This window comes from Ostrea edulis, chromosome 7 (assembly GCF_947568905.1).
Source record: "Ostrea edulis chromosome 7, xbOstEdul1.1, whole genome shotgun sequence".
Classification (NCBI taxonomy): Eukaryota; Metazoa; Mollusca; class Bivalvia; order Ostreida; family Ostreidae; genus Ostrea; species Ostrea edulis.
The window spans coordinates 81,311,470-81,336,222 of NC_079170.1; the positions used below are offsets into that span (position 1 = coordinate 81,311,470).

Here is a 24,753-nt window from a genome sequence, read left to right on the forward strand (position 1 = left end):
TATATATAGCATTTTAATCAATTTATGGCATATCAATATAATCAATATATCGAAATATATGGCTCTTGTTGGGCGTGACCGGTGGACAGGGGATGCTTACTCCTCCTAGGCACCTGGTCCAGGGGGTCCGAGTTTGTCCAACTCTGTATTTTATAGGAGTTATGAGATTGATCACTGTTCGCTATCTTCACCTTTCCTTATAGGGGTTATGAGATTGATCACTGTACGTTATCTTCACCTTTATAGGAGTTATGAGATTGATCACTGTTCGTTATCTTCACCTTTATAGGAGTTATGAGATTGATCACTGTTCGTTATCTTCACCTTTATAGGAGTTATGAGATTGGTCACTGTTCGTTATCTTCACCTTTATAGGAGTTATGGGATTGGTTACTGTTCGTTATCTTCACCTTTATAGGAGTTATGAGATTGATCACTGTTCGTGGGATTAATCGGTGTTCCATATCTTCACCTTTACAGGAGTTATGAGATTGATCACTGTTCGTTATCTTCACCTTTATAGGAGTTATGAGATTGATCACTGTTCGTTATCTTCACCTTTATAGGAGTTATGAGATTGATCACTGTTCGTTATCTTCACCTTGATAGGAGTTATGAGATTGGTCACTGTTCGTTATCTTCACCTTTATAGGAGTTATGAGATTGATCACTGTTCGTTATCTTCACCTTTATAGGAGTTATGAGATTGATCACTGTTCGTTATCTTCACCTTTATAGGAGTTATGGGATTGATCATTGTTCGTTATCTTCACCTTTTCAGTGAAAACAACGAACAGATCTCTAGCGTCGCATCAGACAACGTTTTGTCCGTCTCCTCAGTCTGGGGTTCTACTGTTGTGTTGTATTATGTACACTGAAGCATATTATATAGATCGGCGTTTTCCCCTCTGCCTAACATCGTCCGGAGTCACAACTTAATTCTACCCGCGTTTCTAGAGCCCAGGAACAGTTTACATTCAATCTATATACTTAAACATTAAAACACGTTTCGGACTTCATGTTCCTGTCTAAGGAAAGTTATACTTCAATCACGTGACACGTTTTATCCAATGAAAGAGGGTCATTCTACTAGAAGTCCAAGGCAAAGGAATATTTCTAATACGATAAAAATATTACTTTGATCTCTTGTAAAAAGATGATGTGAATAAACATTTTGAAAAGTAGGCCCTGGGTCATAATTTTATGGTGAAAATCCTTGATAGTAAAAGAAATGATTCGTCATGATATATCTCTCTGTGAAGTAGCAAAGCCCTATTCCCCTTGGTTCAAAAGATATACATTGTACTAGCCAATATTAAAGTTTTATTTTCCTTAAAAATCTACCCCCAACGCTGCCGCTGCAATCATATCAATAGTTTTCCGGACATTCTCCCCGGTGAGCTTAAAATACGAAGACCTAGACAGAAAACAAGAATTAATTCAGTAAACATTGAGACCATAGGCGCCTGGGTCAAAGATATTTTTCTATAACTTATATGTAAACAATGGATGAAATTCGAACCACGAATAAATATTTCTCCCTGATCTATGGTGTCTCTTTATACATTTTTTCATGTTCCTGGAAGCTTAAATACACGTGTCATTATCACAGAACACTAATTTATCCACTTTTTAAAAAATGTCTTATCCCACTGATTCATAATATATAACGTTATATATTATGAATCAGTGGGATAAGACATTTTTTAAAACGTGGATAAATTAGTGTTCTGTGATAATGACACGTGTATTTAAGCTTCCAGGAACATGAAAAAATGTATAAAGAGACACCATAGATCAGGGAGAAATATTTATTCGTGGTTCGAATTTCCTCCATTGTTTACATATAGGTTATAGAACAATATCCTTGACCCAGGCGCCTATGATTGAGACTAAGTTTTACATTTTATGTTAGAATAATTCAATTGTGATGATAGTTTGATTGAGTGTATCTTGTTTAACATCCCTCTCGAGAATTTTTCACTCATATGGAGACGTCACCAAGACTGGTGAAGGGCTGTAAAATTTAGGCCTATGCTCGGCGCTTAAGGCCATTGAGCAGGGAGGGATCTTTAGCGTGCCACACCTACTGTGACACGGGACCTCCGTTTTTAAGGTCATCTCCGAGGACCCTTGACATTCACTACTGATGCCGAGCGTTTGGCAATGAAACTGTCACTACCTGTTTTAACGACGTAGGTCATATGCGGTTTGGATTCGAACCCTGACCTTCCGCATGCGGGGCGAATGCCCTACCTCAATACCATCACGGCGAAACTCACTACATGATTACACTCTCTGTAAACACACATGCAATTCACTACATGATTACATTCTTTGTAAACACACATGAAACTCACTACATAATTACACTCTTTGTAAACACACATGGAAATCACTCTACCTTAATACCACCATCTACTTAATCAGCAATCGCATAAAAATACCAAATTTTAGATTCTAAAGTTAACCGTAGTAGAAAAAGGTCCAGAAAATTCCCTTTTTTTCCTTTTTTTAAAAAACCAAAATCCCATAAATCTCGTAAACAAAAGTCCAATGTGACGAAATTTAAACTTGATTTGTGAACAAATATCAATAAATTATATATCAAATTTCAACTTCTTAAACCAGCAAAAAAAAAGAAGAAGCCAAAAATAAAAACTGAAGGAGTTAATTCATTCCTGAACCTATTCTGTTAAGTAGTCCGTAACAAAGTGAAGCATGATGTGTTCCTGCTCATCAGGTAGCCACTATTCAAGTTAAATACCTAGTAAGTTAAAGTATAGTGGAAACATTCGGAATAAAGTCCCATATCTCTCGTAAAAATCAGTTCACTATTATAACACCAGTGAATCACTTGATCTATTAATATACATTTATAATAGTGAATCACGTGATCTCTAAATATATTAGTGAATCACATGATCTATTAGTATACATGTATATAGTGAATCACGTGATCTCTAATTATACATTAGTGAATCACATGATTTCTAAATCACAATTCAGCTCCCTTAATCAAAGCCTGATGACAAGTCTGTGACGGACGGACAGGGGGGTCAGACGACAGAGGAACAGACGGACGAGGTGTAAACTACATGAAGTGTCCTTTGGCTTCGCCGGTAGAGGACTAACAAAAGCCTTTAGAATTTGTATTTCTAAAGTATTAACGGGCATACAAATCCAGAAATAAATAGGAATATGAAAACAATTATATAAAGTCTACCAATCTACATGTAGTATTATACGCGTATACAGAGCAACACAAAAGAAATGACGACACATCAAAAGATACAACTTCATGTTCAAAGATTTGTAAATATATCAGAATACCTCAGACAAAACAAGAAATATTAAATTTGAAGTTAATCTTCATCACGCCCACCTAGACACGTCGCACCGTGTTATCGATTTGATTTCCATAATTACATACATGTACAGATGTACGTATAATTGCAATAAAAAAAACACCCAGAAGATCGAATATAAAGTGATAAAGGTTGTCGAGGAAAGGTTTTAGGACTGAATTATGTAAATTAGGATAGAAGGAGGGGGATGCCGGTACGACTTTTGCCAAACTCATTTCATGCTGTGCGGCAATAATTCATGATTTACTCAGCCGAAAAAATAATAACCTTTGTTTTGTAAGAAAAGATTATTAGTGAAAGAATTCTAGCGAAACAGATTGCATTTTAGGGGAAGAGGTAGCTAATTGTAGAATCAGAATTAACGCCATGGACTACACATGTATTAGGTACTATTCACAGTTGGGTTTTTTTTCTTCACTATTTTGAAATTTTTATACTATATGTATTGAAAAATAGATTTTTTTGTACCGTTCACAACAAAATGAACACCATTGTTTAATAAGGAAATTAAAACACTACTATTCTGCTACATCTATTTACAAAAATAACATGAAAATGAAATGTATCACACAATCAAACTTCTTTTACATTTTTAAAGGGATTTCTCAAAGACGCGAGTCTTTAAATGTTTACAAACAAGCAATGAAAGGATAGCTTTGTAATTTACAGTATTTTAATTTTGCAGTCACAGATTTACCTTTTAAATGACAGTTTACCTAAAGAATACTTGAAATGTGGAATATACATGTACATGTATAATGAACTTAGATCGACATCCATTTTTATTTTGAAAACTTTGTAAACAATAACATACCCCAAACATTATTTACACAACAAATAAGAGATTCTCAACGATGAGCTCGTCGTGAGCAACCCCCCCTCTCTCTCTCTCTAAAGACTAGGAACTCAATTTTATAACAATGCGCATAAGCTAAACCATGATTGGAGCTATCATTAATATCTACCACACTCACTAAACAATGCAACATTTATTTATCCTTTGCAATCTAGACAAAATGGAATATGTTACATGTATATATAGTGCACTTTAAAATTCACAAATCTCTGCAAAAATACCAGATCCTCGGTATGATGGTTCTTGTTGTAACATTATCAAATAGTAATTCACCCCAAAAGGCATTAAATGAAACATTTGTTACTCCCTAACATCCCCCATGTGCAAGATAATGAGACAGTCACGGACTCTAAAAGTATAAGCACTGGGATACCAAATTAAGTCACCGTGGCCTAATTAGGGTTGCAACCAGCTTTTCATTAATTGTCGATCTTCAGGTCAGATGTTCGTTGTCTTTCAGTGTGATTTTACACGATGGAAAATTATCCTGACAGTTTGGATGTCGTACAGTATGACTTTACACAATGGAAAATTATCCAGACAGTGCTTTACAGCATGGCTTTACACAATAGGCAATTATCCTGACAGCCTGAATGTCGGAAAATTATCCTGAAAGTTTGAATGTCGTACAGTATGACTTTGCACAATGGAAAATTATCCAGATAGTTTGAGTGCCTTACATCATGACTTTACACAATAGGCAATTATCATGACAGTTTGAATGTCGGAAAATTATCCTGAAAGTTTAAATATATTACAGTATGACTATACACAATGGAAAATTATTCGGACAGTTTGAATGTCGAAAATTATCCAGACAGTTTTGAGTGTCTTACAGCATTTTACAACAGAAAATTATTTAGATAATTTTCGCGTCTTTCAGTATAACTATACAATGGAAAATTATCCGACATGTTAAGTGTATTTCAGTGTGACTTTACAGAATGAGAAATTATCCACACAGTTTAAGTGTCTGATAGCACTGTACACAACGGAAATTTATCCAAACAATTTTGAGTACTGCAGAAGACGGTTTTTTTCTGCCTGGTACGAATACATGTATGTGCTTGAAAAACACGCTGCATTTATAACCGGTCAAAAACCCTCTTAAACCTCTCTCTCTCTCTCTCTCTCTCTCTCTCTCTCAGATACACTCACAAAGCAGGTTGAATATACTCAATTAGTTTCATTCTTCATCAGGAGTATCGTCAAACTGCACGAGATATGTTTTGTTGGTGTCGAACTATCAATCATTCACGATGAGCTATGAAGCCGTCAGTTTGCCACCATGCAGGTGAGACTTTTACCGTGATGATTTTAATGCAGAAGATGAACTTGTGATGTCTATGTCTACTTTTACGATTCACGCCAAATCCTCATCAGCGATAGAACAATTAATTTGTTGTAGTAAATTATTATATTTACATTAATTTTGCACTATTTTTGTCTCTGATATCTTTACACATTTTGCGTGAGTTAAATTTGTGGTATAAGCAGAAGAAAAACTCAAACGTAACTAACATGAGTAAAACAAAACATCCATAATCAGATATTGTAAAAAGATATTTAACATATTCTCTGACCGTATGTGTATATTCGCACGACAAAGCATCGCTGATTCATACCTAATTTCAACTCTTACATAATTGTAGGTTATAAACTCGTTAAGAAATGATATCTAGGTTTGATAAAGAAAGTGCATGTATATGATAACCTATCTACGGAAAAAAGTAATTAATTTTAAACATCTCTTTATAATTGATCAATAAAATAAGTGGATATGAGATCTATATCAGATTAATATTACTTACCAGAATTGCATCTATTTCCATCCACACCACGTGGTCCGAATCTGTGAAAACCAATAATCACGCCAATTAATAAAATAAATACTCGCTAAAGCTCTATGTACACGCCAAGGTTGGCTACAGATTCCCCATCCTCAGTACCAATGTTAAACGATCGCCGACTGGCTCCATATTGCCTACCAATCTATTCAAATGTGCAATTCGTTTTTACAACTATAATGTTAAAAATAGAATAAAATTTACAATATTTTCTCCTTAACAATGACTCCAATTTCGTGAACTAATTCATAAAATGTTCTTCGTTTTAAACCACTCGTAATTAAACCCTCAACATTAATTTTCGTACAAAGAGAAAGAAAATCACAGTAGGTACAACTTTACTAATTAAAACAATGTTTTATGTTGAAATTCTAGTTTGTACCTTCACGTGAAATGTCAGAGCCGTCAGTGGGACTCCGGGAGTACGTGTATACACGCTGTACAGATACGTACAGTAAGCTAAGTTCTGTAACTGTGGACTCGCACTGCGATGCAGTTCAACAATCTCTCTTTAAATATCAAAGTGACGTCATTCACAGATCAACGGAGGACGACAGTAAGCCTGTCAGCATTTTATATTTTTTCCTTCATCTTTTATCGAAAAATATGCAAGGTTTTATGTTTTCTTAATTTTTAAAATACACTTCGAAGAAATCATTGGTCTAATTTATGTGAGATAATTTCTGCTAAATGCAGAAATTCAAGCTGGGTTTTATTTGTTACTTAATTTCCTACCAAATACCAAAAGTACATACTAAATTTCTTTTCCTCAAAGAATCATAGTTCATAGCACTAAAATTTACATTCACCTAAGAGTTCAACTGATTAAAAAAATCGTTGAAAATGATCTGAGAAGATTTCAGTATTTAAAAGTTTGCATTCATATCAATTCAACGATTTTCATATCAAACCAAGTTTTTTAAAAATGTTTTAATGAAAAAAATAAATGAATGGTAATGAAAAAATAGAGGAGACATGGCTGTAGGATTGTCAGCGATCACGTGGTCATAAAATACGTAAGCTTAGCTAAAGTTTATGCATCATACTTCCTACAAGTAAACTGAAATGCTTGGATTTGACTTTCTTCAAAGTAACTTTCCGACATTTTCCCTCTCCATAAAAATGTCCGAATAGGTACTTCGGTGGACATTTTAAGAAACAGAGTCTTAAAATCCCGACAGGGCAGTCACTACCGACGTCAGCCGTAATGTCAGTGATTCCAGCTGATTATGGTGTTTAATCGTGGTGAGTTTTCGATTACATTCTTCAATACGCTACACATAAAACAAGCAAGTCCCCATGATGTCTACATAATACTTTGTAGGTTCAGGATGAATGATACACCAGAGAAAATGGATGTGAATGAAAAGTGGAGAATATGTACAATATTTTCAAATTGAAAACTTTCAAATTTACTTTAATTAGTCAAAAAATGAAGTTTTAGTAGAAAGCAATCTGGGAAAAAATTAAAACCCCTGCTGAACTCGAACCCGCGATCTACTGTGCAGCAGTCGACGTGTTAACCTACCAAGCTACTAAACTAGATAATAATATTTGAAATGAATAGACAAAAATTGCTGATATCTAGTAAATTTTCATCCACGTTTTAAAAGGAAGTCAGCCATTATGACGATGTAGAGTACCTCCTTAAAAATGTCAACAAATACTACGACGCTTCTTAAACTGAATAACATTTATCAATTCGTATACATTTGGGCTTTAAATTAATCAGCTATGACTTTTTCCTACTTTCAGTCCCGTGGGGATCCAGATTAGAATTGATCCTCAATTAAACAAGTTTATTAATTAAGAAATAAAGTATTGCTTTGAAAATACACGTAGGCATGGACTGTGACGTTTCAGGCCGGCGTGAAGCGTTGCAAATGAAATTAATTTCTGACATATTTACTTTAACTCCTACTTTTATTTCTGTCAGAATTCCCCACCATTAATTAAAAATAGACGTAATGTTCATGTATTTATCAGGTAGTCAACTGCAACGCGTTCATCAAGAAAAGTTTATCACAATGTGAAAATTTGTAAAGATATCGAAGGTAAAAGTATTGGGAATGTAAATATATACGCACGACTCTCTAAACATGTAAAGCCATGTCCATACAAACATGTCTATATACATACGCCTGTAAAAATACATGTCCATACAAATATGTCTATATACATACGCCTGTAAAGATACATGGCTAAACGATATGCTCATAAACATACGTGACAAATTCACATGGTCTGATACAGACATGTCTATAACCACTCCATTATACGCCTCCGGATATACTATTCAACTTCTATTAATTATTGTCCCTTGGGGATCCAGGTTAGAATAGGTCCTCAATACCCCCTTGATTGCCGTAAGAGGCGACTATATGGGGCGGTCCTTCGGATGAGACCGTAAAAACCGAGGCCCCTTATCACAGCAGGCGAGGCACGATAAAGATCCCTCCCTGCTCAAAGCCGTAAGCGCCGTGCATAGGCCGAAATTTTGCAGCCTTTCATCGGCAGTGGTGACGTCTCCACATACAACAAATCAATTAAATGTTAGATTACCTATCTACCGACAGCCCAGGTCTTATCAGTCTACAATAAACCGATATACTCACTGTTTATGTGCACAACAGATCAGCAGGCATCCTGCTACAAATTACCAAACTCAGAGATCTCTCCAGCGTAAGGCATTGTACGTGGTGCTGTGTGAACCCCCCGAGAACTAAGTGAAACAAATCACCCTCAACTATGGCCACCGTGTAACCAAAAACAAGAAAATGAACATTGTCAGAAGATGCGGTAAACAAGACGTAATACGGGGCTTATTGAAGCCGTCTAGAAAGGGGACAAAACCTTTGATATATTGATCGGGAAACCAAAAAAAATGTTTCTCCCATCTGGAAAATTATTTGGCTATCGGAGAAATCATCAGCACTGATGGCCGTGATCTTTTAACTTAGGCGTGAAATTCTTCAGGCAGATGCATATTGAGTGATGAGGCTTTTAAAACCTCACAACAAGCACATGCTAGGACACGGTCCTTCTCACAACCCCCGAAACCACGACGCCAGATAATCACTTGTTGGTAGTCAAGAAGAATCCATAATCTTGGCGGAATTATTCTACATCAAATTTAATCAAAATCACCAAATCAAGCATATTCAAAATGATAACCAGCAACACGGAATTAGTCGGCAATGATTTGCACGCTGGCCCAGCATAAGTTTTCAATTGTAATAGAATATACAGTATTTGTACTTGTACATAATCACATCGGGTATTACACGTGCAACGAACTCTGCCTAAACCCATCCCACTGACATTGGACAGTCTTTAGTGAAAAGAAACTCTAAAACTTACTATTCTCAGTGTGTTTTTATAACTTTTTTCAGTTTTATAATTAACCAGAACTGTCTAAAACGACAACACCAATATACATGTATCTCCTATAAATAGAACTTAGGTGTGATAAAACTATTTTATCAATGTATATGATTGGAACGTTGTGATATTATCAGCGTTAAAATCACACGAATTCCTGTACGAACTATGCACAACGCATTCTTCACAAATTCTCTCACATACAAACCATACAAAATCCTTGTCAAAATATTTGTATGACTTGTGCGTATGAGAACAAAATAAGACAACGCTTTGGGAATATTGAACTCATTAACACCAACGTTTCCATTGTTCCGAAAATGCATGTAGATGATAATGGGGCAATTCTCAAATGTCTCAAATCTTTCATGCATTTTCATTCCTTTCATGGAGTCAATTGTCGCAGTCAATCGCGGTCAGTGATAGGGCATCGCTAAAACCATTCCCATACATTACTTTGAACTTTGTGGGGTTGTCCAAATTTTCGCAATATCCGGATCTCGCGAGAATTGTTCACTCATAGAAACGTCACCAGCTAAATGTGAAGTACCACACATTTGAGTGAGGGTTCTTTAATTCACATTCTACTTTGATTTTTGTCGGAATTCTTAATCGTTAAAAAAGGTGATAAAAATACAAAACAAAACAAGAGGCCCATGGGCCACATCGCTCACCTGAGTCACCTTGGCCCATATCTTTCCATATATATTTGCATGTAAAACCTTAGTCCCTATTATGGCCCAAAACTACCCTTTGCAAACTAAAATCTACACTATGTCAGAAAGCTTTCATGTAAATGTCAATTTCTTTGGCCCAATGGTTCTTGAGAAGAAGATTTTTAAAGCTTTTTCCTATATTTGTATGTAAAACTTTGAACCCCCCCCCCACTTGTGGTCCCATCCTACCCCCCGGGGGCCATGATTTGAACAAACTTGAATCTGCATTATGTCAGAAAGTTTTCTTGTAAATATCAGGTTTTCTAACTCAGTGGTTATTGAGAAAAAGATTTTAACTATATATTTGTATGTAAAACTTTGATCCCCCTTGTGGCCCCATCCTAACCCCGGGGGCCATGATTTGAACAAACATGAATCTGCACTATGTCAGAAAGTTTTCATGTAAAAATCAGCTTTTCTGGCTCAGTGGTTCTTGAGAAGAAGATTTTTCCTATATATTTGTACGTAAAACTTTGATCCCCTATTGTGGCCCCATCCAACCCCAGGGGCCCATGATTTGAACAAACTTGAATCTGCATTATGTCAGGAAGCTTTCATGTAAATCTCAGCTTTTCTGGCTTAGTGGTTCTTGAGAAGAAGATTTTTAAAGTTTTTCCCTATATATTTGTGTGCAAAACTTTGATCCCCTCTTGGGGCCCCATCCTATCCCCGGGGGCCATGATTTGAACAAACTTGAATCTGCACTATGTCAGAAAGTTTTCATGTAAAAATCAGCTTTTCTGGCTCAGTGGTTCTTGAGAAGATTTTTAAAGATTTTTCCTATATATTTGTATGTAAAACTTTGATCCCCTATTGTGGCCCCATCCAACCCCAGGGGCCCATGATTTGAACAAACTTGAATCTGCATTATGTCAGGAAGCTTTCATGTAAATCTCAGCTTTTCTGGCTTAGTGGTTCTTGAGAAGAAGATTTTTAAAGTTTTTCCCTATATATTTGTATGTAAAACTTTGATCCCCCTTGTGGCCCCATCCTACCACCGGGGGCCATGATTTGAACAAACTTGACTCTGCAATATGTCAGGAAGCTTTCAGGTAAATTTCAGCTCTTCTGGCCCAGTGGTTTTTGAGAAGATGATTTTTAAATGACCCCACCCTATTTTTGCATTTTTGTGATTATCTCCCCTTTGAAAGGGACATGGACCTTCATTTGAACAAACTTGAAAGCCCTTCACCCAAGGATGCTTTTGGCCATGTTTGGTTGAAATTGGCCCAGTGGTTCTGGAGAAGAAGTCGAAAATGTGAAAAGTTTAACAGACAGACAGACGACGGACAAAAAGCGATCAGAAAAGCTCACTTGAACCTTCGGTTCAGGTGAGCTAAAAAGAAAAGACCCCCCCCCCCCAATCCGACATAATTCCGTTCGAACTTCTTTCTAAGATAAACTGGCTTAGACACCAAAAGTGTATTATGGACACGATATGTTTATCATCCAAGTATATTGGGCCTATATGTTGCAAAAATTATATCCACACCGTTACATGAAAACAAACAAAGGCACTTGTTTATTTTGATGAAGGATGCTTTAGATGAAGTTGTCCGGCAAAGCCGACCTGCATGGTTGTTATATGCCAGGCAGAATGTGAAAATCGCCTTCAGCTTTACAGTTATCAGGCGCTGGATGTTACGACACGTTAATCTAATTGCGTCATCACGCATGTAGGAGTTTGGAACTTTGAAATAAATGTATACCAGTGCTATGACTCTGGAAACCACTATTTTTCATAGGAAATCATGTTTCTTTTTTTTTTTTTTTTTTTAGCAGCATGGACCTTTGTATTCTAGAAGTGACGGTCGCAGGTCTTTACAACGAGATATTAAAACCGATGTCTTATAATCAAATACCGATCACAAGATCATAAGTATGTATTCAACTTTTTGTAAACCATGGATGTACTTTACATATTAATTAAGAAAGTCTACAAGAGATAAAAAATAAGGAAATTGCAGTGTTTGTAAATTTTGATCTTTGTCGTAAGATATTTTGTAAATAGGCGATGATTAAAAAACGCCGTCACCGCTACGGTCGTGAGTGCCAGGTACTATGGGTTCTAATATACGACAAATCACCGTCATACGGGAGACACGATGTCGAAAAATGAGTGAAAAATTATCCAAAGGATGTAAAATAAATACAGAAATACTAAGTGGTAGATATCTATTTTTACGTTTGTTTTCATTCAGTCTATCGACCGTCTGTAGCACGCATTCTTTTTCCTTGTGATTTGCTTGGCCTCAGCTATCTCCAATGGTGGACACATTCCTGTTGAAGTTCGCTAGAAAATCTAGCAAGTGTGTGTGCTAAGAATGTCTTGTCTTTTCCTCCAAATTAGATTTTTAAAATAATGTATTACGGGAAACTTGAGAGCTACATGTATATACATGTAAGAAGCTTTGTCAGAAGACGATGTAGTTCGCCGTGATGCGTGGCTCTACTTAGCATACCCCCTTGGTTAAAATCAATTATAGCTAAGGTTGAAAATTTTAAAGAGTAAGTCTAAGTCGAAGGTCAAGGTCACTAGGTCAAAATGAAAGACCTGGTCATAAGGAATCTACATGGGAAATATTAAAGCCCTATCTCCCTTTTGTCCCGTGGGGATCCGAGTTGGAAAAAGTCCTTAGTGCTCCTTGCTTGTCGTAAGACGCGACTAAATGAGGCGGTCCTTCGGACGAGACCGCAAAAACCAAGGCCCCATATCACAGCAGGTGTGGCACGATAAAGATCCCTCCCTGCTCAAAGGCCGAAAGCGACGAACATAGGCCTTCAGCCCTTTACAGCCCTTCACCGGCAGTGGTCTCCAAACAACATACCCCCTTGTTCTAAAAGATAGTCAAGGTTAATGTTTTCCCTTAAAGTGTGACGCCCACACCGGGGTCATGACAAAAGATCTCTATCCCGAGCATTCGTCCCGGCGAGCTAAAAATCAACGTCAATGATCAATTATGTCTTAACTGGTTGCCGAAAGGCTGAAAAAATCTGGCAGTTACCGGTAGCAAATTGATGCTGTCAACAGATGAGTGAGTTGTTTGTGTTTACAGTGGTTGGTGATAAGTCAAAGAAGCTACATTAAAAAGGGGACAAACCACACCATACTTTTTTACATACAGGTTTAATCCCCAAACACTTATGACAATTATGTGTCACTTGTTGCTGATGTCACGGGTCTATAATAAGTCAGCGATATTTTGGAGAAGTCCAGCTGAATGCGTCTCAGTAATGTGCAAATCATACACGTTTGAAGACGAAATTTGTGTGGACATCGAAAGCGTTTATCAGACCATTACGCCGAAGCTGCAATGCTTGAGGTTTCTACGGGTTTGTACATACAATGTACTACACGGTAGGTCTGTGGTGTTGTTTGTTATACAAGGAATGGGTATGTACATTTGGACTTCCGATACGTTTGGATATTTTCGCTGACAGAAAATTCTTCCTGCTCCGGATAACACATTCTATGGAAATTTATTATATACTTCTACACGGTCTAGATCTATAGAGAAATTTTACGCGCTTTTAATAAGATTTATGGAAAAGACTAATGTGTATGAAGAACTACCGTCCACTCACCAGGCGTGTGCCTCCCCTTTATATAATCAAAGGAAAAATAATAGATACTTCCTCTGCCGTACACTGAAATTATGTTTGCTATGTATTTAAAACCACGGAGTTAAAGTGCCAGGAAACTGATTTATTACAAAGACTCCGCGAAAATTTGATGTAATAATTTGTGAATCTTTTCGCATGTTTCCAAAGTATACACAATCATATGCATTTTGTCTCTTATGTATATGGCAATTCATTCTAAGTTAGTTCGCCGAAATATTGCAATATTTAGTCACAAAACGGATTTAATTCTAAATATTTCCTTTAAAGTTATTTTAGACTTGCAAAGAATTAATTTTGATAAAAAAAAAAACTATTTTAAAAAGTTTAGTGATGTGAACTTTAAGGACAGTCCGTGAACTTAGCAATCTGTTTTAGAACAGCACATCGCGAAAGCGTGTTCAGTGTATGATCAATTTTTAAATCGCGGAAAGCTACTGATAAAGAAGGCGATGCTACAGGGGGGTTTAACAATCTCGTTTAAAAGTCAGCATTTTGCAAATTATATTCTATGGTCTTTATGATGATCTAATTTGCAAGTACCTTTCATTAGGGCAAATGCTCTCTGACCTGTTTAAAAACAATTGTTAAGCCGTTCTTTGCACACTGATTTGGACTACCGATTACTCCATGTACCTGATCAAGATATAGGGCTCACTGTGGGTGTGACCGGTCAAAGGGGGATTTCTACTGCTCCTTTGCACTCGACCCCCTTGGATGTTTCCCTGTTCTCGATTTGGTATTCATTGTGGCTCGTTATCTTCACCTTTCACATGTGTACATACACGTAATATGAAACATTTAAAAGAAAATACGTAGACGCTTGTACAACTTTAACTTAGAGATTTGTGTAATATTCCGTGGTCGATGACTGGATCATGATGTCATTTGCAAATTAATGGACGATATGTTCACATATACACCTGTAATTCTATATTATATCATCAGAAGAAAGGTTACTGTAATGTCAAATGCTAAACATCCGCAGTTTAATCAAATCTGTCAGGGAAAAACCCATCTTCTCTATGAAACCCTAGTCATGTTTGAATTTGCCAGGATTCATCACACTTTCAGAATTGAAGCCCGTGTCTGTACTTATGACGGGCTGAAAAAGGCCAATTAAAAGGACTCAGATCACAGATTTCACACTACACGTTAACTTCTACTGCCAAGCAAACTTACAAAGTGCGCCACCTAAGCCATACAATATACCCCCCATCTCTGTCATCAAATACCGAGACAGCGGAAGCTGAAATGACTCAATGAGTGGAGAGGTCGGTCACACAGTGACCTCTAGCGTTCAGTTATTTATGATTTCACGATTCTTTCTCTTAAGTCAACGTAAAAGGGGGATTTTAATGACCATCTATGACACCGCTGTCTTATTTATATGATCTTAAATATAATTAATCCGTGCGATGCATAGCAAGACTTTCACTTTATCAGGATTTCACATTCGTTGACTCTCTTTAATCTAATACTTTTGGCTTCGTAAAGTACATCATGTGACAGTGCTGTAAAGCTGTATTGATTTATAGATAAAAATGAAACTTTCTTCAAAGTTCACTCTTCCAGTTCTTATCCGTCAATAACAGTGGTCTATTCTACCTAAACAGATTAAAGCCTTCAGCAGGAAACTTACCTATGGCGCGGCTCTTTCTTTCTGTTGGAGATAGAGACAATAGGATTCTGGCCATACCTGACGAGGAAAAGAATGCATGATGATTTCCGAATCTCTTGAGATTAATATTGTATTAAATAAACAGCAAGATCCGGGGTTAACCAACGTTGAAAATCCTCAGCAATTCTTTTTTTCTTTCGTTTACACTCAATATGGTGTTTTTCTGTTATATGATATAGTATATCGCATCTCAATACGGTATAATAAAAGCACACACAGAATCATACGTCAGTAAATAAAACATCCACCATAGGGGCATCTGATGATCAGAGTGTCAGACGCCGATCTGAATAAACCTACGATATCATTTATCACATACGTATTGTATGGGTACTTGAAACATGTATATAAGATTAACACTCTAAGAAGTTTGAAATATCATTTATAGGAAATATTGCTACAATATTCTAGCTCGCTTTTCATCATTATACATTTTGTATCATATTTTAAACATTTCATCTGTCGGAACACGGGAATGGCAAATACGAGATCAATTTTTTCGAAGGTGCACGTGTCGTTTGCAGCTAAGTTACAGGGTGTGGCAGAAAGACGAAATATCAACCTCGCACTACTTTTCTTTGTTCATTTGCTCTACGTCCCTTAAAGAATCCTTCACTCATATTGAGACATCACCAGCTGTATGCGAAGTACCACAATGTTGCCATATACATGGCACTTAAGGCAGTGAGGATTCTTCATCGCAACAATGCCTGCCGTGACAGGGGATCTTCCCGTTTTCCATGTTTCATTCAAACGCCACGATCCACTAACTTCTTAATGGTGAGCCTTTGGCAAAGGAACAGTCACTACTTATAATTACGTCATAGGTTTGACCAATCGGATCAATTGCTCGTTCTTTTCCGTAACCGTTTGCGGTTACGGAAATAGCCGAGTAGTTACGATTGAGGTTTGACGTCATCAAGGCACGAACGGAACTCAAACCCGCAATCTCCCGGTCACAGAGAGAACGTTCTAACCGCTGGTAACAGAGCACTTACAGTTGTTTTGTTTCGCAGATTATATCGAGAACGATTCTATATATAGTAACAACGGAGGTATTCTACCGAAAGTAATTATCAACTAGTGATACAAGGAAACATGACATCCGATTGATGCGAAGTACGTGACGAAGATAGAGAAATTAGATGACGTATGACTTATGCTCGATGCGAAGTACGTGACGAAGATAGAGACATTAGATGACGTATGACTTCTGCTCGATACGAAGTGTGTGACGAAGAGTGACTAACACAACGGGTTTAATCCATAGAAGCTGCGAGGTGTGTGGCAAAGGTGACCGAATCATGACGTGTGGGCAAGGGTGTTTGACAGAAAAGTCATGTTTAACCATCTCAAAACTTCATAAGAGGTTATTTATCGCAATGAATTTGCATCAATTTAAAACAAAGAAATAAGGCTTAGAACTAAGAATTAAACAGCATGAGGCATTGTGGTTCATATCTTAATGTAAATCTATTTCTTATATCTGCTATCAACTTTTATGTCTGTCAGAATTCCCAGTCATTAAAATATGTCTATCAAGTGATTTTGTATTCATACGCGCATTGTTTACAACTGCAGCGCGTTCGTGAAGAAATGCCTATCACTAAAATTTGCCTAGACATCAAAGTAAAAAACATTGAAAATGTAAATATTGTTTGACACAGATTCGTATAGATGAAAATCAATTATAACATTATAGAAATCCTTGAAATATGTGTAAGATTGCACTCTGATAAAAGAAAGTAGTCTTACCTGAATATCTACACGGATTTCAGGAAGCGTCGCCTTTATGGAATGCCTTCTTTCTCTCCCCCGTAGTTGTCATATCCCATTAAGACCAGACCGAAACCGTAAAACGTGTGTTGAAAGGTGTGCTGTATACACTGCACCCTTTGCTAGCTCTTGTTATTATACATAATTATATTCAAGACCATACGCAATTACATTACAATTCATGTGAAAGAAAATGGTTACATCTACATGTATTTACTAAATAAATTTTTTTTAGCAGACAACAATGACAATTTGTCAAACACAAAAACATCAAAATGCTCGGTTTTCCTTCAGAATTAGAGCCCAAACACTTCAAGCTACTGTTTTTAATAAAATTCCGCATTTAGCCAAATTCCCCGGATACCGCTTACACGTATTATTGTATAATCATAACGGCTTACACCTATTATTGTATAATTATAACAGTTTACACGTATTATTGTACAATCATAACAGTTTACACGTATTATTGTACAATCATAACAGTTTACACGTATTATTGTACAATCATAACAGCTTACACGTATTATTGTATAATCATAACAGCTTACACGTATTATTGTATAATCATAACAGTTTACACGTAGTATTGTATAATCATAACAGTTTACACGTATTATTGTATAATCATAACAGTTTACACGTAGTATTGTATAATCATAACAGTTTTATCTCCTGGACTATGGACACTGTAACTGAATCCATATCTATTTAGAATAATAATTACATAATGTTATTAAGTACGTGGAGTTCAACCAAATTATCAGAAATGTATTCGCTTTTTAAAGTCACATGTCCTTTTATGCAGACTTTAATCCACATTACATTTCCATATCCGGTCTGATAACAGTATATTGTCTTTCTATAACCGGTCTGATATTAATATATTGTCTGTCTGCATCCGGTCTGATAACAGTATATATTGTCTGCTACAGATTCTAGGTTCTCTGAACACCAGATAATACATGTGTAAATGAGCTGTCCCACGTATAAACATTTTCCCTCAAGGTACATGTATCAATAGAAACCGGAAAAAAAGATTTTTAATGGGTCATATTTCCAGAACTAATCAGGATTTTCGATACGTTATCACTCCCCTGATCGACAGTGTCAAGGTCTACTTTATTGAAAGTGTTACAAGGTTTCTCCCCTCTAATTACAATAAACGTAATGGTAAATGTGCATCATTGGCTAGGTTCAACAGGACATGGGCCAATTATATATGTGCAAGGTGGGTTGTCGGGAAATAGATCAGCAAAGAGCGATTGTTTTATAACGACTGCAATACATAATGTTTTGCGTTTCAGTTCGAAACAGTATTTCTTCGAAACATCACTCTTTTTTTTCTTTCTTTGTTTCTTTGTTTTTCGTTTTATTTGCTGTATTTTATTCAACGAAACGGCACTCATTTTCTCGTGTTATTTGCCGTATATTGTTCTACGGAACATCACTTTTTTCGTTTTATTTGATGTATGACTTTTTGAGAAAAGGGGAACTAAACTAACAGTAATTGGTTCCACAATGCTTCACCAGAGACAAAGTCAAACCTTGACCTTTCCAAAATGACCTTGGTTCAAAAGTCCCTGTCCCAAGAAATATTTGTGATCAGCTATGATCAATTTTTTGATAAAAGGTTTAGGAAGTATATACTCAGAAGGACAAAATGCCGGACATGATGGCCACTATACGCATTTCAGGAAGCATAAAAATATGGCAAAAAAGTGGCGATAGTGCAACAATAATCACTAAATATGTTTCGGCACTGGGAGCCCTTCGGTCAACCCACGGTTCTACTGTACCGAGTTCTTAACCAAAGGCATAATTTATCTATGTTTCTATTCTCCTAAACCGCTGAACATTTAATTATTTACCCAGATCGAACAACACATCTGTGCTGCATAGAACAAAAAAGTGGGCTTTATGATTTCGTACTTCCCTGCCCGTCACTATCAGAACAGAATGTATAGCAATTCAAACTCTGTCCCCGTCATAACAATGCTTCTAATCCCGTCAAGATGTCAGCGACATTGTCAGGAAACATCCCTCCAGGCTCTGCCCAGCTGGGGAGTTATTACAGTTGCTCATTCCTGACACCGTGGACGTCTTCTGTAGCGACAATAGCTGCATAGACTCTCCATGCCGTGCCGGAAATTACAGCAACAGCCGTTCACACAATTCTCTCTCTCCAACATAAATCATTACACAGCATCGCATGGAATTTTTTCTTCATCCGATTTCAGCCGTACGTAAGGCGTATTTTTCATCCAATTTTATGTACATTTTTACCTCAGTCATTGCTCATTAAAAAGCCTTTAATCAATACGTTCTGTCTTTTTACCCGTGTCGCGTGATACCAGTCTCGGTATCCTAAAGACGGGGTGTTAAAAGAGCACAACACAGATCATTCTTGAAAGACATCGGATAATGAGACAAATCCTCGCTGGTTTGCAATTAATATCGGTAGATCATACAGTCCAGTGTTCAGTTTATACAGGTAGGATTCACTCTATAATCTATACACAGTAAAGAAATGCAACCAAAAAAATCCGACAGGGGGCGCCACATCTGATGCGTGGAATCGACAAATTCTTAATTGTTTTAAAATCACATATTGAGAATAGATTTCCGAATTTTTGTGTTGCTGCTTTAATTTTATTTTTACCCAATCAAAAACAAAAAATTAAAAATATCATAAATATGACCAGGTTTTCTTTATTTATATTAATCATAAACTAAAGTTACAAGTATATGTTCGTAAACATCAATTATAACTGATAATTTAAAATTCTCGTATAATTATAGATGATATATACACTGGAACACATATATTTTTTTTTATAATTTGAAATACCGCCAACTGCCACCATTAATTGATTCAGAATCCGTTATATTATGATTTGATCAGTTATGTGATATTCATATGGTATCTGTTATAAAACAAATTACGGTGAATATTTTTGGCGTCTATTTCTAGAGTACGATGTACTCTTTCAATATGACGAGCATGTAGCATTCCAATCTCTCCGTAAATTTCATCGTTCTTTTTCCTTGTTCACAGAAAAGCCCGTCCTTTAAAATGTCTCAAGAAACGAACTTACATTAACAACATTCAGCCGACATGAATAGTATTTCATTTCTAATATAATTTCACAACTTCCTAGTCTGCGGAGAACTAAACTTCATGCATTTCAATAACCTACACCAGGCAATCAGAACTAAAGAGCGGGGACAGAGGATTCATTAACCCAGTTGTGTGTGAAAAATTACTAACCTACGTCATTCTGGACGTTTCTATGCCACTAATGATATCTATTTTCTTCTTCTATATCAGATGTAAAACGAATCGCAATAGTTTAATCATTCGACAATATCTCAATCAAAACGAGGGAGTATCGCCTGTAGTATTTAGTAGTTCCGATATGCATGTACTAGATTCTAAAGCTGTATGACTGCCAATGGACGCATCCATCTATACACTGTTTACATTCTTAATCATCTTCTGTTTACGTTGTGTATTGCACGCTGTGTTACAGTGTTTATTTTACAGTATACAGTATGTACATTACACGCTGCAATGCAATGTTAATACATTTTATAACACTCGATATTTGAGGAGTATGCTTTTGATATTTGCCATCATCATTTTTCTTTGTTCCAACCGACCCTCAAATCTTCCACGATCTCCTTTATTTCTCTCACTGTGGCGAACATTTCTGAGGTAGCATCTTTGATATTTCACAATGTAGAAGAGTAATTACAGTTACAACACAAACTTTATGTCACCACACTCTTGTTAGACTTACCGCCCCTTTGTCCAGCAGGTGCCCCACCGAGAACTTGAACAATTTCCAGTTGTTGACCAAGTTCTGAAATTCAATAAATAAAATCAGCTGTCAAAGGAATGACGATCAGACACCGGGCAATAAATACTGATGACTACCTCCCGTGTGGAAATTTTAATACTGACCTTGACCTCAATCAAGTAATGGGATTTGACCATGACCTGTGGGCTCAGTATGAAGTATTCTATATTTCAAAAGTTATGACCAAGGTTAATGATTCAGACAAAAGAGACAGACAGCTGGACAATGATAACCCCACCCCCAATTTGAACCACCACCCTCCCCGACCTTCAATCCAGTGGCAGAACATGAAGAGGAATAATCTATAAAGTTAAAACGTTATACATATTTTCAACATTTAAAGGAAAAGTTTGATGTTCTGTCCTATATAATGTGCCTCTACAACTTTCCAATTAAGAGATATACGTTTAGTCTATTCATTACATTTTTAAAAACCAATATCTGTTCTTATTGCACAGACATTTCACATTATCTGAAAACTGCTACCCACTAATAAATATGATAGAGTTTTCTGATAACCACCACATGACCCCCTTCCCCCTCCATTTCCACCAGTGTGAAATAGAGTTCTCCATTGTGACGTCATCCATTATAAAATCAACTCCTCTCTCTCTCTCTCTCTGGATTGAGGCTAGCCTCGCCAGATAATTTCGACCCCTCATGAGAAATTTTTATAATCCCACGAAAAATAATCACAGTAGATTTGTCTATTTCCATTAAATCTAGACATGACAGAGTTGGCTTTAATGTTTCACTATCGATTTCATCTACATAAGAAGGACTTGGAGACTTATTGGGGGATAGTATCAAATTTCACAGCACTTTATTCCTTTTTCATACACAGGTGTTACAATGTAATTTCATCATCACGATTTTATCGGGTATCCAAGAACAAAAACGGCTGTTACTTAATCAACAAGTCTTTGTTAGAACAGCCTAATACATGTACAATGCATATATATGTGTGTGTGTGTGTGTGTGTGTGTGTGTGTGTGTGTGTGTGTGTGTGTGTGTGTGTGTGTAAAACTTATACGGTACCAATTTTGATGCACCAGATGCGCATTTCGACAAATAATGTCTCTTCAGTGATGCTCAACCGAAATGTTTGAAATCCGAAATAACTATGAAGTTTTGGAGCTAAATATAGCCAAAACCAGCGTGCCAAAAAAGTGGAGCCAAATTCGTCCAAGGATAAGAGCTATGCATGAGGGAGATAATCCTTAATTTTGAAATGAATTTCTAAATTTCATAACAGCAATTAAATATACATCCGTATTTTCAAGCTAGTAACGAAGTACTTTGCTACTGGGCTGTAGAGACCCTCGGGGACTAACTGTCCACCAGCAGAAGCCTCGACTCAGGGGTCATAATGTAAAACTTATACGGTACCAATTTTGATGCACCAGATGCGCATTTCGACAAATAATGTCTCTTCAGTGATACTCAACCGAAATGTTTGAAATCCGAAATAACTATGAAGTTTTGGAGCTAAATATAGCCAAAACCAGCGTGCCACACAGTAACTGCTGCCTAAAGAGAGATAACTCCAGCAAGATATTTTATTTAATTTTTCACAATACAAACACTGCAAAACACAGACTTTACATATACATTTACATACATGTATGTGATACTTCCAGCTGATTTTTTTTTCATTATCCTGAGATAAATGCGACAGATTAGTACCTTGAGACAGAAAAGTATCTTGATATTAAAGGGACTGGTTCACGATTTTCTCCAAAATTTTCTATTTCACTTTTAATGATCAAAATCTACTGTCTAATGTGTTTAAAAGATTTCACATAAAAATCAAGGTTATACATTATCACAGAAGCTCATTTTAGAAAGTTATAATTATTTGTTTTGTAAACAAAGATTGGGGTATGTTATTGATTACATTTTCAAAAGAAATGGATATTGATCTAAGTTTATTATATCTTTCACATTTCAAGCATTTTGGGGGTAAAATGTGTCATCTAAAAGTTAAAATTTGTGACTAAGCAAAATTAAGATGCTTTACATTACAAAATCAACATTTCACTTGTTTATTTGTTTACATAAAAAGACTTGAGTCTTTGTTTAGATAACACAGATTTAAGGCTAAAATATTGCTTTTATTCTTGTATTCAGAAGGTCAAAATTTTGGCTGTCAACAATAAATGAGTTATATTTTTAATGTTTTAACAACAAAAATGAAAAATATTTTTATCAAAAATCGTGAACCAGTCCCTTTAAAGGAACATATTAGTACCTTGAGCAGAGACATGCATATCAAACATGTTGCCTTGAGATATAAGGGACAGATTAGTACCTTGATGATTGATTGACTTTACATTGTTTAACGTCCCACTCGAGAATTTTTCACTCAAATGGAGACATCACTTTTGCCAGTGGAGGGCTGCAAAATTTAGGCTTATGCTCGGCGTTTATGGCCTTTAAGCAGGGAGGGATCTTTATCGTGCCACACCTGCGGTGACACAGGGCTTCAGTTTTTGCGGTCTCATCCGAAGGACCGAACCATTTACTACCCTCTTATGACAAGCAAGGAGTGTTGAGGAACCATTCTAACCCAAATCCCCATGGGAATAATACCTTGAGATACAAGATTAGTAATTTAGTATTTTGAAATACATGTATTGGGAAGAGATAATTACCTTGAGATAATGGGAAAAGATAATTACCTTGAGATAGAAGTGACAGATAATTACCTTGAGATAGAAGTGTCAGATAATTACCTTGAGATAGAAGTGACAGATAATTACCTTGAGATAGAAGTGACTGATAATTACCTTGAGATAGAAGTGACTGATAATTACCTTGAGATAGAAGTGACAGATAATTAATTACCTTGAGATAGAAGTGACTGATAATTACCTTGAGATAGAAGTGACTGATAATTAATTACATTTTGAGATAGAAGTGACAGATAATTAATTACCTTGAGATAGAAGTGACAGATAATTAATTACCTTGAGATAGAAGTGTCAGATAATTACCTTGAGATAGAAGTGACAGATAATTAATTACCTTGAGATAAAAGTGACTGATAATTAATTACCTTGAGATAGAAGTGACTGATAATTAATTACCTTGAGATAGAAGTGACAGGTAATTAATTACCTTGAGATAGAAGTGACAGGTAATTAATTACCTTGAGATAGAAGTGACTGATAATTACCTTGAGATAGAAGTGACTGATAATTAATTACCTTGAGATAGAAGTGACTAATAATTACCTTGAGATAGAAGCGACAGATAATTACCTTGAGATAGAAGTGACTGATAATTACCTTGAGATAGTAGTGACAGAAAATTACCTTGAGATAGAAGTGACAGATAATTAATTACCTTGAGATAGAAGTGACAGATAATTACCGAGAGATAGAAGTGACTGATAATTACCTTGAGATAGAAGTGACAGATAATTAATTACCTTGAGATAGAAGTGACAGATAATTAATTACCTTGAGATAGAAGTGACAGATAATTAATTACCTTTTGAGATGGAAGTGACAGATAATTACCTTGAGATAGAAGTGACTAATAATTACCTTGAGATAGAAGTGACAGATAATTACCTTGAGACAGAAGTGACTGATAATTACCTTGAGATAGAAGTGATTGATAATTAATTACCTTGAGAT

The 24,753-nt window shown here is 36.2% G+C and overlaps 1 protein-coding gene across 4 annotated transcripts in view; it reads right to left on the reverse strand.

Moving 5' to 3' along the window:
• The window catches only part of LOC125657049 (general transcription factor 3C polypeptide 1-like), a 172,641-nt gene that overhangs the window by 52,927 nt on the left and 94,961 nt on the right, over positions 1-24,753 (reverse strand). For 2 of the 4 annotated variants that reach the window (XM_056145469.1, XM_056145468.1), the window contains exons 38-40: positions 21,050-21,112; positions 15,432-15,488; positions 6,036-6,076 (exon numbers count right to left, since the gene is read on the reverse strand). In XM_056145469.1, the coding sequence (XP_056001444.1) occupies positions 15,432-15,488; positions 21,050-21,112 (120 nt within the window). In that variant the 3' untranslated portion in view covers positions 6,036-6,076. The remainder of the gene's footprint in view (positions 1-6,035; positions 6,077-15,431; positions 15,489-21,049; positions 21,113-24,753) is intronic. The other 2 variants (XM_056145465.1, XM_056145467.1) reach the window with 1 other exon arrangement.